This window comes from Callospermophilus lateralis, chromosome 16 (genome assembly GCF_048772815.1).
Source record: "Callospermophilus lateralis isolate mCalLat2 chromosome 16, mCalLat2.hap1, whole genome shotgun sequence".
In the NCBI taxonomy this organism is placed as follows: Eukaryota; Metazoa; Chordata; class Mammalia; order Rodentia; family Sciuridae; genus Callospermophilus; species Callospermophilus lateralis.
Window position 1 is genome coordinate 88969144 of NC_135320.1, and position 12248 is coordinate 88981391.

Sequence of the window (12248 nt, forward strand, 5' to 3'; positions counted from 1 at the left end):
GACTGTTACTGAAGCAACAATGAGAAACACACTTTCCATAGAGAAATTAAGAAACTATAAAAAAACCAAAGGGAAAGATAAAATCCATTTACTCTTCCCTGGAAGAAGTTATCACGAGTTAACGTATGCTCACAAGGCGAAGCCACATCAGTGGTTTGTAGCCTTCGTGTGGAAACCTGCATGAGGCAAACTCAAACAGAACTGAGGGGCTAGGCAGCCCTCCTCCTCAATAAATGGCCTGTAAAACAAAGTGGCAGCCTTGGACATGGGCTCTAGGTCAGGGCGGGGTTCAAATCAGTTCACGACAAACAGTGTGGCCTGGGCCCATGTCCCTTCTACAAAGACAGATCTGTGAGTAAGTCCCTGATGATTTCCTGGGATGGATTTCTAAGAAAGGAATTATTGCTGCTGGGCGTAGGTCTGGGAACTTGGGAGTCTCAATGTGAGCTTCCACATAGAAGGCTTCTCTTCTGGTGCCACACCATATGGCAGCATGTCAAAACTCTGCCCACCCATAGGCAGAAAACTGTCAGTTGGTGAACTCTGCCCCTCCTGCCCTGTCTTCTGAGGACACCTGGATGCTGGTGGGGGAAAGTGTCCTGGGCCTTCCTCCTTGAGCTGACTGTCTCTGCCCCTCTGGACATGGGCCAACCCTCTTCTATGTTGCTGTTGCTGCTGAGGAGTGCATGGCAGGGCGGGTGAGCGCCCAAGGCTTGCAAAGGCACACTTAGTTGCTAGGGGCAACACAGCCTTTAAATAGTGGAGATGGGAGTCAATCAAGCAAACAAAACATGTATGTCTAATTTGTTCTTTTACTTACAGTCATCTAGTGCTCTGTGGAACCAATAGAAACCCCTGTTTAAGCTCCTTTCTCATACATGGCCTGTCTGAATGGAAGATGCCACACAGAGGGTTTGGAGTGATGTAGGCAAAACCAATCAAAAAGCAGATCCTGGGCTGGGGTTGGGGATCAGTGGTAGAGCACTTCCCTAGCACATGGGAGGCACTGGGTTTGATCCTCAGCACCACATAAAAATAAATAAAGATACTGTGTTTATATACAACTAAAAAAAATCTTAAAAAACAAACAAAAAAGGCAGATGCTGGGTTTGTTCTGTGCCTCAGTGAAGTCCTCTCTCACCCCCTTACAGAAAGTTCTAAGGAAGTACAAAGATACAAAGCAACAATTTATATTTAAAAATCTTATACAAATAGATCACATAAATAAAGAATGTTTGGGATGAACTGACCATATTTCCTAGCAGATATATGCTCTTTAAAAACATTTAATTATAGGGCTAATGTTGTGGTTCAGCAGTAGAGCCCTTGTCTAGCACATGCGAGGCCCTGGGTTTGATCCTCAGCACCACATAGAAATAAATAAATGTCCAACTACAACTAATAAAAATATATTTTAAAAAATCTGATTAGAAAGTGCAGAGCTCAACACATGTTTCTGTAGGTGCAAAGCACACCACCTGGATCAAGATATGAAGCAGGGGATCAGCAGGCTCCCACACACCCTGCCCTAGGCCTAGTACAGGGACCACACCTCTCTTTCAGCCCGAGATCACTTCCGCCTGTCTCTTTTCTGGTGGACTGAACTTGAAGCCTTGTGGTGCACAGAGTTCCATGGTATGAACATTCACCCGTCCTGCCATCAGCAGGCGAGGAGGTCGTTTCCAGTTCCTGGCCGCCACAAACAAAAGCTGCTGAAGCATTCTTTTATGTCTAAGCATGTGTGCTTAATCCTCTTGGGCACATGTCAGAAGGGCAAATGCTGGGTCTCAGGCAGCAGCCATGTTCCCACCAGGGGTAAGCCGAGCTCCAGCTGTTCTGGGTCTGGACAGCTACAGACTCCATGCTCATGTTGCTGTTACTCTAGAAAATGACAAACTTTAGACTTTTGGCTCAAAGTCCTTTCTCCTCTGATTATACTCTGCAGCCGTAGACAGGGAAGTTTGCAGCAGGGTGGTGGCCAGTGCAGAGGCTGTCCTCAGACACTGACCGTCCACTGCTACTCTTTAGCTCCCATCTTGGCACTCCTCCTTCTTAGGGACTGGCTGCTCTGCTGTGTGTGGGGAAAACAGCTCTCCACTACTGATTTCCTTTCTCAGAACACAAAGCAGGCTTTATATGGACAGAACTCTCATTTTAAAGTTAAGATTCTTTTTTAGTATAGTGCCACATTAGAAAATTACCCTGCACACAGTAATAAAGAGAAGCCAATTTACTGTTTTCAAGCAGGGCTTGGTAGGAAAGAAAGGCCTCTCTACAGACTGAGGCCCACCTGCTGCTAGCACCTGGCAAAATGGCCAGTTTGCAGAACTCAAATTTTGACAGTAGATTCTCAGACATGGCACCATTCTTTCTGAGTTAGGGACAGGAGGGAGGGTGGTTCAGGACATACCATCTTGAGGCCACAGGATGTCAGGCAGGAGTCGTGGAGCTGCTGCTACAGAATTAACTAGTGCTGGCCTCACAAAGAAGAACAGGAGGCTGGCTCACAGGGCTGGCAATAGTAGGCCCTCACCCTGGCAGTCACTGGATCTTAACCCAGAAGGATGGGGTGGTTACATGTTAGAAATACTACTGCATGGAGCTGGGGCTGGGGCTCAGGGGTGGAGCACTGGCCTAGCACATGCGAGGCACTGAGTTCGATCCTCAGCACCACATAAAAATAAATAAACAAAAGTATTGTGTCCATTAACAATTTATATATATATATATATTAAAAAAAAATACTACTGCACCGCTGTAGGAAATAGCCTGGAGGGGACAATGTTTCAGAGAAGACTTCAACTCAGTTCATTTATTCTTATTTCTTTGCAGTGCCAGGGAGTAAACCCAAGTCCTCATGTGTGCTATGGGAACATTCCACCACATGGCCACCCCAGCCCTTGTCCAGCTGTGGAACGCCCTGGGTCTCAGCTGTCCTGACTTTCCTCACCCCAGACCTGCTCTCCACTCAGAGTCTCCAACGGCTGGCTCCCCAGCTGGCCGCCCATCGAGCCTGCTGGCCCCTCAGTGGGACACTCCCCTCCAGATTCTTTTCAGACCACCCACCCAGCGCTGCCCACCAGATCACAAGGTCTATGAGTAAGGGGACAGCTGCTCACAGGAATCTGCAAGGAGCCCACTGAGCAGGGCTGGTCTAGGGTGAAGTGGGGTGACGGACTCAGACAGCTGGAAGGTAGACAGCAGAGGAGAGGCTCAGGAGGGACTCAGGAATCCGAGCCAAGCATGTGACACGAACATGAGAGGAGAGACAGAAAGTACAACACTTCAGTTTCTAAGAGCCAGGGGAGTAGAGTTGTTGGAAATGCTTCAGGTTCAGTTGCAGACCTGGAGTCTGATGCCCAAATTTGAGATGGGACAGGGAGCACTCACCTCATTCCATGAAACAAGTAAGGTTTGGATCTTGAAAACAGCAATGACCATGGATAAATCATTCTCACTTATCAATACCACCATGGAATTCCAAATTAAGCAAAGCAAATCCTGGAAGAATCACCTCCTAGACCCAGACAGGTATCCATCTTCCTAACACAGGATGAGCGCTACCCAAGGGAAAGATGTGCATGATTGGACAGGGGAAATCTTCCAGAAAAATGTAGTAGGTTTAAGACACAGAGACGAGACTGTACTTCATGGAGAACTATCACAGAAAACATGCAACTTCAGAAAGAAAAGCAGGTAGAGACAAAAATGCAGGAAAAACCCCCAAATTGAAAGGCAGGCAACATGTGCTTCAGGAGACAAAAACTAAGATATAAAGGAGGGGCTGGGGTTGCGGCTCAGCGGTATAGCGCTTCCCTAGCATGCGTGAGGCACTGAGTTTGATCCCCAGTACCACGTAAATAACACAAAATAAAGGTATTGTGTCCATCTACAACTAAAAAAAAAATGTTAAAAAAGGAAGATTTTATATACATATATGAATGAGGTAATGAGTACTGAACTGGGCATCCAAGGAAATCAATAAAGGCCTTCTTGAGATACATTATTAGAAAATGACAGGATATTCCTAAAAATCAATGGCCTTTGCACAGAGAATACATAGCTAAAAAAGGTCAATGACAGTGAGGAGCCATTATGGTCGAAGCACCTAAAAGCAAGCTGTAAAGCCACCTGGGAGAAGGTAGAAAAGTGGAGCCAGGGCAGACTCAGATGCCTGCTGCTGAAGGAGGGTGAGGGGCACACTGAAGAACACAGGTAGTCACATAGGCCATCATGTGACCTATGTTAGAGTGCTTGGGGATGTATCACCAGTGTTATGGGGGTTGTGCACACACAGAGAAAGCTGCCCGGACGGCTGGTCACATTCTAGGTAGAGCAAGGGTCACACAGGTCTAGGCCTCTGTCAGAAGGCCTCAAATTAGCTGCATGTGGCAGTGCACACCTGAGATCCCAGCGACCTGGTTGAGGTAGGAGGATGGCAAGTTTGAGGCTAGTCTCAGTAACTCAGCAAGACCCTGTCTCAAAATAAAACTTAGAAAGTTCCAAAAGGATCTTGGTGTCGGGCTGGGGCTGGGCTCAGTGGTACAGCGCTTGCCTGGCATGTGTGAGGCAATGGGTTCAATTCTCAACACCGCGTATACATAAATAAAGATTCATTGACAAATAAAATAAATAAATAAATAAATAAGTAAGTGAGCGAGTGAGTGAGTGAATCTTGGTGTCTAGGAACACAGAGGTTTCTCTGCTCCAGCACTTCCTTTTGGTCCCCAAGGGACTTCTAAAGGTCACCTGAAGGAAGACATTTCTCATTCCCAAGTCCAGCTGCATCTGGGGCAGGGCTGTGAGGAGCCCAGGCGCCCTGCAGTACTGCAAGCTGACACCAGGTGGGATTCTCTGATGTGAACAGTGAGGTCATGAAAAGCCACAGAGCACAATGAAACCTAAAGACAGACCTTGATGAGCAACTGAGAAAGCAAATGACTCACTGCTGCACATTTCAGGGACCAGATGTGAAACAAAGTCTGTTTTGGATAATGTAAAAATTTTGCAATTACATGCAATATAGTAGACCCTAATGGGATTTCAAAGTGGAAGAAACTGCTCTGAAACATGATTACCAGAAATCTTTCCTCTTTCTCCAGCCAGCGCTGATCTTCTTCCATTTCCTGCTGCTGTCGGATCAGTCGCTCTTCCATCAGGTGGGCGGGCAACACCTGCCCCATTCCTCTTAGGTCCAGCGATGCCGAGTCCTGGCAGGAAAGATGGAAACAACATGCCCACTCTTACCAGGCTGCTGGCATGCCCCTGCTTTCAACCAAAGCAAAGCAGCAAGGGTGGTGGAAACAGGGCCTCTCATGCTCCAGCCTCGTTCCTGTAGGCTGAAGTTTACTGTGTGTCAAAGATTCCCTTGGAGGGACCGGGGTTGTGGATCAGTGGTAGAACGCTTGCCCAGCATGTGTGAGGCACTGGGTTTGATCCCTGGCACCACATAAAAATAAACAAATAAAATAAAGTTATTGTGTCCATTTACAAATAAAAAAAAATTAGGAAAAAAAAAAAGATTCTCTTGGAATTCCCAGCTCTGGAGCCACTCCTCTTTGAAGAAGTCTACCTCTGTATTTCTGTCACTTTTGCAACAAAACCTACTTCTTGCTTGCTTGTGGGGTTCTGTTCTAAAGAAGTAGACTGAGAATGTGTACAAAGAAGGCGCCATTACCTAGAGTCAAGAAGCAGAAACAATCAGGACGGGGACAGCAGCACCGAACATGACACACACAAGTTATGGAGCATCACAGAGCCACGCACCCGAGCACTCCCAGGAAAGGGACACGGACTACAGACAGCTGTGGGTCTTCTCTGACTCAAATGAATGATTTTCAATCCTAGGACAGTGGGTCTTATCAGGGAAACTGAATAAAAATGAACATAGCCCAAAGAACTGGTCCTGTCAGCTTGCCTTTCCTCTGGCCTCAGGCACGTGGTGATAGATACCTGAGCACTCCCCTCAGGTATTTCTTTTAATTAAAAAAACCCTCACAAAACCAGAAAACATTTGAGCAGCTAGGGAGTCTTGATCTTAGAATTCAGTCTTCAAAATCAAGCAGTCAGACTTAGAAATATGAGGTGTCTCCCTTCCTAAGTCAAGAACACAACTTACCTCCATGTTGGGCTGCCACAGGGGTATCTCCTGGGGCCTGTGATTCCACGATTCTGATTGGTCCAAGAGAGATGCTGGGCCGGGGTAGATGCTGCCAGCCATGGCTGTGAGTCCGTGTGGACCAGGATAGCCAGAGACCTGTAAGTGGGACAGGAGGAAGGAACATTTCCATAACCCAGCTTTTGTGTGGTTCTGCTTTGCAGGGGAAGTAACCTGGAGCACTTCATACTAGGCAGACGGTGTCCCCTCCCAGAATGTCCAAGTCCCAATCCCTTGAACATGACAACAGCTCTCTAATGGGGCAATGTGCAGATGCAACCCAGGCCAGGACCCTAGTGTGGCAACTGCCCTGGACTACCTGAGTGGCTCAATGTGACCCCAAAGGTCCCTGGGTACAGAGGGAGCAGAAGCTGAAGAACAGTCAGAGCCAAGTTCCAGTTTTGTACTTGGGTCACAGGGACCAAGAGCCAAAGAACATAAGCAGCTCTCACAGAACCTGGCAGAGCAAGGAAAGGGACTCTCAACAAGAGCCCCGAGAAAGGCAGTCTGGCTGCATTAGACAACTAAAGAAAATGCACTAGGAAATGAGAAGTCATTCACTTTGGAATTTTACGACTATAGAAATGCTCAGATCAGACTCTCTCTGCATATAAAAGCCAGAGGAAGCCATAAAAACAGCTGTGCCACACTTGCCTCCAGAATCCCCCGTCCTGCCCAGTGCCAGAGCCACAGGGAACTTGTTCTCCAATGAAGGAGGGGCTGATAGTGGAGGGGTTGTGCCTTCTCACAATGGGAACGGAGGCAGAGAGAAGCCACCCAGTAGGACACGGAGAACTCCAGGCGTGAGGAGAGCTGAAGGGCCTTTCCCCACAGGCCCTCTCTGGATGGAGGACTCAGTGAGCAGACATAGAATCTACTTACATAGAGCATTTGCTGGTATGGGGTGGCAGGGTGGCCAGTTAAATTTTTAAAGAGATAAAGCAGAGCCAAACCCATATGTTCAAACACCCACAGGGACCTCATGCTCATTTACTAGGTCTCCAGACGTGAATCATACCAAATCCCACATGGACAACATTAACCAGTAAGTCTTTATGAAAGATACACAGAGAGCTCTCATTTTTTTCTGAATAAAAATGTCTTAGAAAATCCTAGTAAGCACAAAATGCAGTGTTGCTACTAGTTTGGGTGAAAAGTGACACATACTGCCAGAGAACTTTCAGGAATTCTCAGGACAAGAAGTTTTGAATTATTTAAAGCTGTTTCCCCCCCCCCCCCCCATTATTTGGAGAATACTTTATTAGTTTCTATAATCAAACCCATGAAGACCTTACATATTTAATACAGTGCGTTACCCCTGTACAAATGGAAAAAAGTTAAGTTTAACTTTTCTAGACTAATATGTTTGTTAATTTCTCTTCAAAGCCAACTCAACATGGTAAACTGGGGTGCTTTTCCCAAAGCTGACAGCCCAGCTAAAGTTTCCAAAAATCCAATGTGTGTGTATATTCAATTTCTTTAGTGTTATATAGTTTTAATTGTTAGCTTGATTCCCAAATATTTTATTTTCTTTGAGGCTATTGTGAATGGGATAGTTTTCCTAATTTCTCTTTCAGTAGATTATCACGATGACTAGGAGTGCAATTGACTTATACGTGTTAATTTTAAGCTGTTTTCTAAATAATACTGGCCATGTGGAAGAACCAGTGGACACCTGAGGCTAAAAGGGAATACAGAGAGATACCAGCAAAGGCACTATAGCTGGCCTCACTGATGGGACAGGAAAATGGCTTGGTGAGGCTCACTGACCATCTGTTCAGTGATGACAGTCTTATTTTGCTGTTTATGTGCTGCCTAGGCACTTAGCAAGTCACAGAAGTCAGAAGAGTGCTGCTCCCAGGGCAGGAGTGACATTCTGTGAAGGGCATGAGGGGCCTCTGGGGCCTGTCCTGGGAGGTGGGCATGGAACAGAAGAGTGTTGGCATTGGTCAGAACCCAGGCTTGTGCACTTCACAGCAGGTAACGCAAGCCAACAAAAGCTAATCCCTTCCCTTGAGAACAAAGACAGATGCTACTGACTGCTTTAGGTCCTCTACTAAGGTGCTCCTTTCTCACCTGTGCATGGTACGGGCTGGCACGTCCAGCATCCCTTCCACACTGTCCACTGTCTAGACAGTACCTTGTCTGGTTTGTTACAGCCATTTTAAATTTTATATTTGTCTTCTGGAAAAACTGATGTTCAGTATTACCTCTGCATAATGCGTATCTACTGGTTCCAACTTTTGCCTTGCAAGAGCAAGTAGGAGAGAATGGCATAAGAACTGCTGGGGCACCAGCCTGTCTCATTAAGACTGTGAGGATATGTATGCCTTGCATGGCGTCCACAGACAACAGTCATGTAGGCAATGCCCAGGTGACAACTTTCCTAGGTCACTCACCAAAATGAGTAACAAATACAAAATGAAAATATACACACTACGTACCTCCCCACCACCAAAGTATGGAAAAGCCAAGTAACACACTTCACGTCTGCAATGACGGTACCTGATAATGATTGCTCTGCACCATGTGCTGCGGGCTGGGGTAAAATCCTTCACTGGAGCGTGGACTAGGGTAACCAGGTCTGCTGGGCTGTGAAGAAATCAACAGTGTATCATATGAATGAACATTTAAAGGTCTAAGTTTCATAGAAATAATAGGAAAATATATCTCTAACAAACAGCTTGGTTAAAAGCAATGATAAAGGGCTGAAGTTGTGGCTCGGTGGCAGAGTGCTCACCTAGCATGTGTGAGGCACTGGGTTTGATCCTCAGCACCACATAAAAATAAATAAATAAAATAAAGTCATTGTGTCCATCTACAACTAAAGAAAAAAAGTTTTTTTTAAAAAGCAAAATAAAAATGCTAAGATATTTCAATGATGAAAGAAGACCTCTACATGTGAAAAAGGCTGATCATTCCTTTATCACACACAAAAATTAACTAAAGGTGGACCACAACCTAAATGAAAGAGTGAAAGCTCTAAGATTCTTAGGAAAAGGACACAGGGGCAAATCTTTGTGACCCTGGGTTAGGCAACAGTTTCTAAGCTACAACACCAAAAACACCTAACAAAGCAGGAGAGAAGGCAAGAAGGACATCATCAAAAACACAAAGCGTGTGTTGCAAATAACACCACCCAGAGCAAGCACACAATCCAAAGGACACAAGAAAATGCTTGCCAATACTTTATCTATCTTCCAATTGTAGCTGGACACAATACCTTTGTTTTATTTATTTATTTTTATGTGGTGCTGAGGATCAAACTCAGTACCTTGCACGTGCTAAGCAAGTGCTCTACTGCTGAGCCCCAGCCCCAGACACAGCCCTTGCCAGTACTTTATCTAAGAAACACGTTTGAACATACAGAGACTCTGAGCAGGTTGGCGGTGAGATGGCAAAAGGTGCTACTAAAGAGTGGTGGGGGCACAAGCACCCCCCAGAGAGAACAGGAAAGGCGCTCAGCTCCCGAGCCTCTAGCACACCACCACCTTGAAACTACAGTGAGCTTCTGCTTGTAATCGCTGCAATGGTTTGATGAAAACATACAGGAAATGTAAAAAAAAATCCAGGATGTAGAAAAATACAGACCAGGGCAGCTGCTGTGGAGGGCAATCAAGGGACGGCTCCAGCAGCCCCAGAGGTGGGGATGCATAGCAGTGAAGTGCAGCCCACATCTGAACCAACATGGCTCTCAAAGGCATCATCTGCAGTAGCCAGAGAGGGAGCATGACTACCCACAGGAGAGGAGAACACACGCAGCACACCTACAGGGGAGCACTATGTGGCCCTGCGTGCCGACACAGACCATGACACAGAGGAACCTTGGCACGCGCTAAGAGAAGAACCGCTTACAAGGAACCACAGTGGTTCTACCCACAGGGTGTCCAGAGTAGGAGTCGCGCAACAGCAGGCACAGGAACAGGAAGGGTGTGCCTCGAGGAGCCAGACACTTGGGGGATCACTGTGGAAATGGGTGCACAACTCTGAACACACAGAAAAGCTGTGTGCATGGTCTTGGGGGTAGGTTGGTCATGAATTCTGTCCCCATGAAGCTATTAAACTGCCACCAGTGAAGGACACTGGCCATACTGGGCATGCCCTCTGTCGCCTGCCTGCTCTGGTGCTCTCTGCTGTGCCCTCCTGGGCCAGTGACCCACCTGCCAAGCCTCATCTTCCTCACTATCAGGCAGGTGGAGCCGGAAGAGCTCTCCAGCCCCTTCCAGCACTGAGGATCTCAATTCCAGCTTCTGAGATAAGTGAATTCAAGTTCATAGCAAAGGGAGAGTTTAGTTTGAAACGAGGGGAAAACAAGGGAAGTCCACAAGGTCTTACATGACACAGGGATTCAACCAGGTGGGAATACACTGGTCTCAGAGGAGTTAAGACCAGAGTATAAAAGACTTGGACTGGCGTCCAGCAAGCGGGACACTGAAGACTCTGTGGCACCATTCCTCTGGCACTAGTGCTAGGTGGACTCAGGCTTTGCTCTTGCACTGTGCCCAAGGCCTGGAACATCCACATCTCCACCTGCGGGACACTTCCCATCCCATGAGTCTTTAACAAAGGTCTCCTGGTCCTGCCGGTCTTGGGGAAACACAGGTCCTCTGCTCCCCTTGACTCAGGGGCAGGGCCAGCATTTCCATACTCACTTCGGCCTACCAAGGAGCCACTGACTTCCTGAGGACAGGAAGGTTCCCTTACCCCTTAGCCCCTCAAGAGATTCGGCCCACTCCAAACTTAACTGAATGTGAGCATGAACTCCTCAAAGACCCCTGCAACAGGGAAGGGTCAGAGGGGTGTTCTAGGCTCCTCTCTACTCCTGCCAAAGTGGCAGTTTACAAAGTGTTCCTTGGGGCTAAGGGGCTGTATGCAGATTTACATCTTTAAAGATCTAATTTGAAAAAGTGGTTGTAGTGATTTAAAAGAGGTTTCAAAAGGAAGAGTGTGACTTCCTCTGTACACTGAGACTGCTGTGGCAAGAGCTGTTTAGAGGAACGTGCCAATAAGTAAGCAGTACCATAACAGCTGCGCGGGAAAGACGTCCTGGATCCTGTGTGGAAGGACGCAGAGCCAAGAGCTGGGGCAACAGACGGAGCTTCCCAGTCACAGGGCAACATCCACAGCTTAAATTCTGAAAATGGCACATAAGTAAAAGGTGCGGAAATACAAACAGCCGCCATTTACTCGGTGTATACTGCGCATAACCTCTGAAGGGCTTTTACGTACAAGTAAAATCTGTTGATGAGCCATACATTTTACATAGGCTCAGAGAAGGCAGGTGATTTGAATAAAGTCACACAGCTAGTAATGGCAGAATTCTAAAATCTGCTGCGCCATCATGCTTCTATATGAGAAGTGCACTTGACTCAAACAAAAAGGAACATAGCAAAGAAATAAAAATGGCAAAAGCTCAAAAAAAAAAAAATCTTGCAGTGACTCAAAAAAATAGAGGTGAGTGATAAAACCTATAAGGCTCCATTTCAAAATAACAAGTAAGAAGATGAAAAGGTTCTATGAGGATGAAGTGACTGCATCAAGGGTGTCCAGAGTCTAATACTGTGGAGAGGACCAAGGTCAAGGCCAGGGAAAAGGTGGGTGCCAGGACAGATTCTAGCTGTCATTAAGACAGTGTCCATGTCGCTGAGCACTGTGACCCAGGAGGGTCAATGCACCTCCCCCTCCAATAAAACTGGGGTTTTCCCTGAAAGAATGTGTGGTGGAGGGGATTTTGTCAACTCTCCTGAGGGGGATGAGAGAAAGATAGGGCAGCCCTTGGGGCATGCAGGGCACTTGTGAGGTGCTCCTGTCGGCCACGAGGACTGGGTGGGGGACTGGCAGGCAGTTTCCAGCAAACATAGGGATTCCCATGTCACTCAACTTCATCTAGGTGACAAAACACAGTCACAAACTCCATTGGAGCCCAGAAGCAGCTCTGCATTCCCGTTAACACAGGTGACACTTTGCGGGGCCTGTCAGTTTACTTTCCAGAACTGCAACCACTGGGAAGAAATGTGGCCTCCTATAGTGTGTAAGTGAGGATGGGCCCAGGCCCTCAGGCAGAACTCTGCCTCGGAGCTGCCGCTGGGCT

The 12248-nt window shown here is 46.9% G+C and overlaps 1 protein-coding gene across 11 annotated transcripts in view; it reads right to left on the minus strand.

Annotated features, from left to right (window-relative positions):
• The window catches only part of Ptk2 (protein tyrosine kinase 2), a 228940-nt gene that overhangs the window by 20231 nt on the left and 196461 nt on the right, over window positions 1-12248 (minus strand). For 10 of the 11 annotated variants that reach the window (XM_077105560.1, XM_076835444.2, XM_076835435.2 and 7 more), the window contains 3 exons: window positions 8663-8749; window positions 6119-6256; window positions 5079-5210 (listed from right to left, as the gene is read on the minus strand). In XM_077105560.1, the coding sequence (XP_076961675.1) occupies window positions 5079-5210; window positions 6119-6256; window positions 8663-8749 (357 nt within the window). Of the gene's footprint in view, window positions 1-5078; window positions 5211-6118; window positions 6257-8662; window positions 8750-12248 lie in introns of those variants that run through there. The other variant, XR_013154538.1, reaches the window with a different exon arrangement.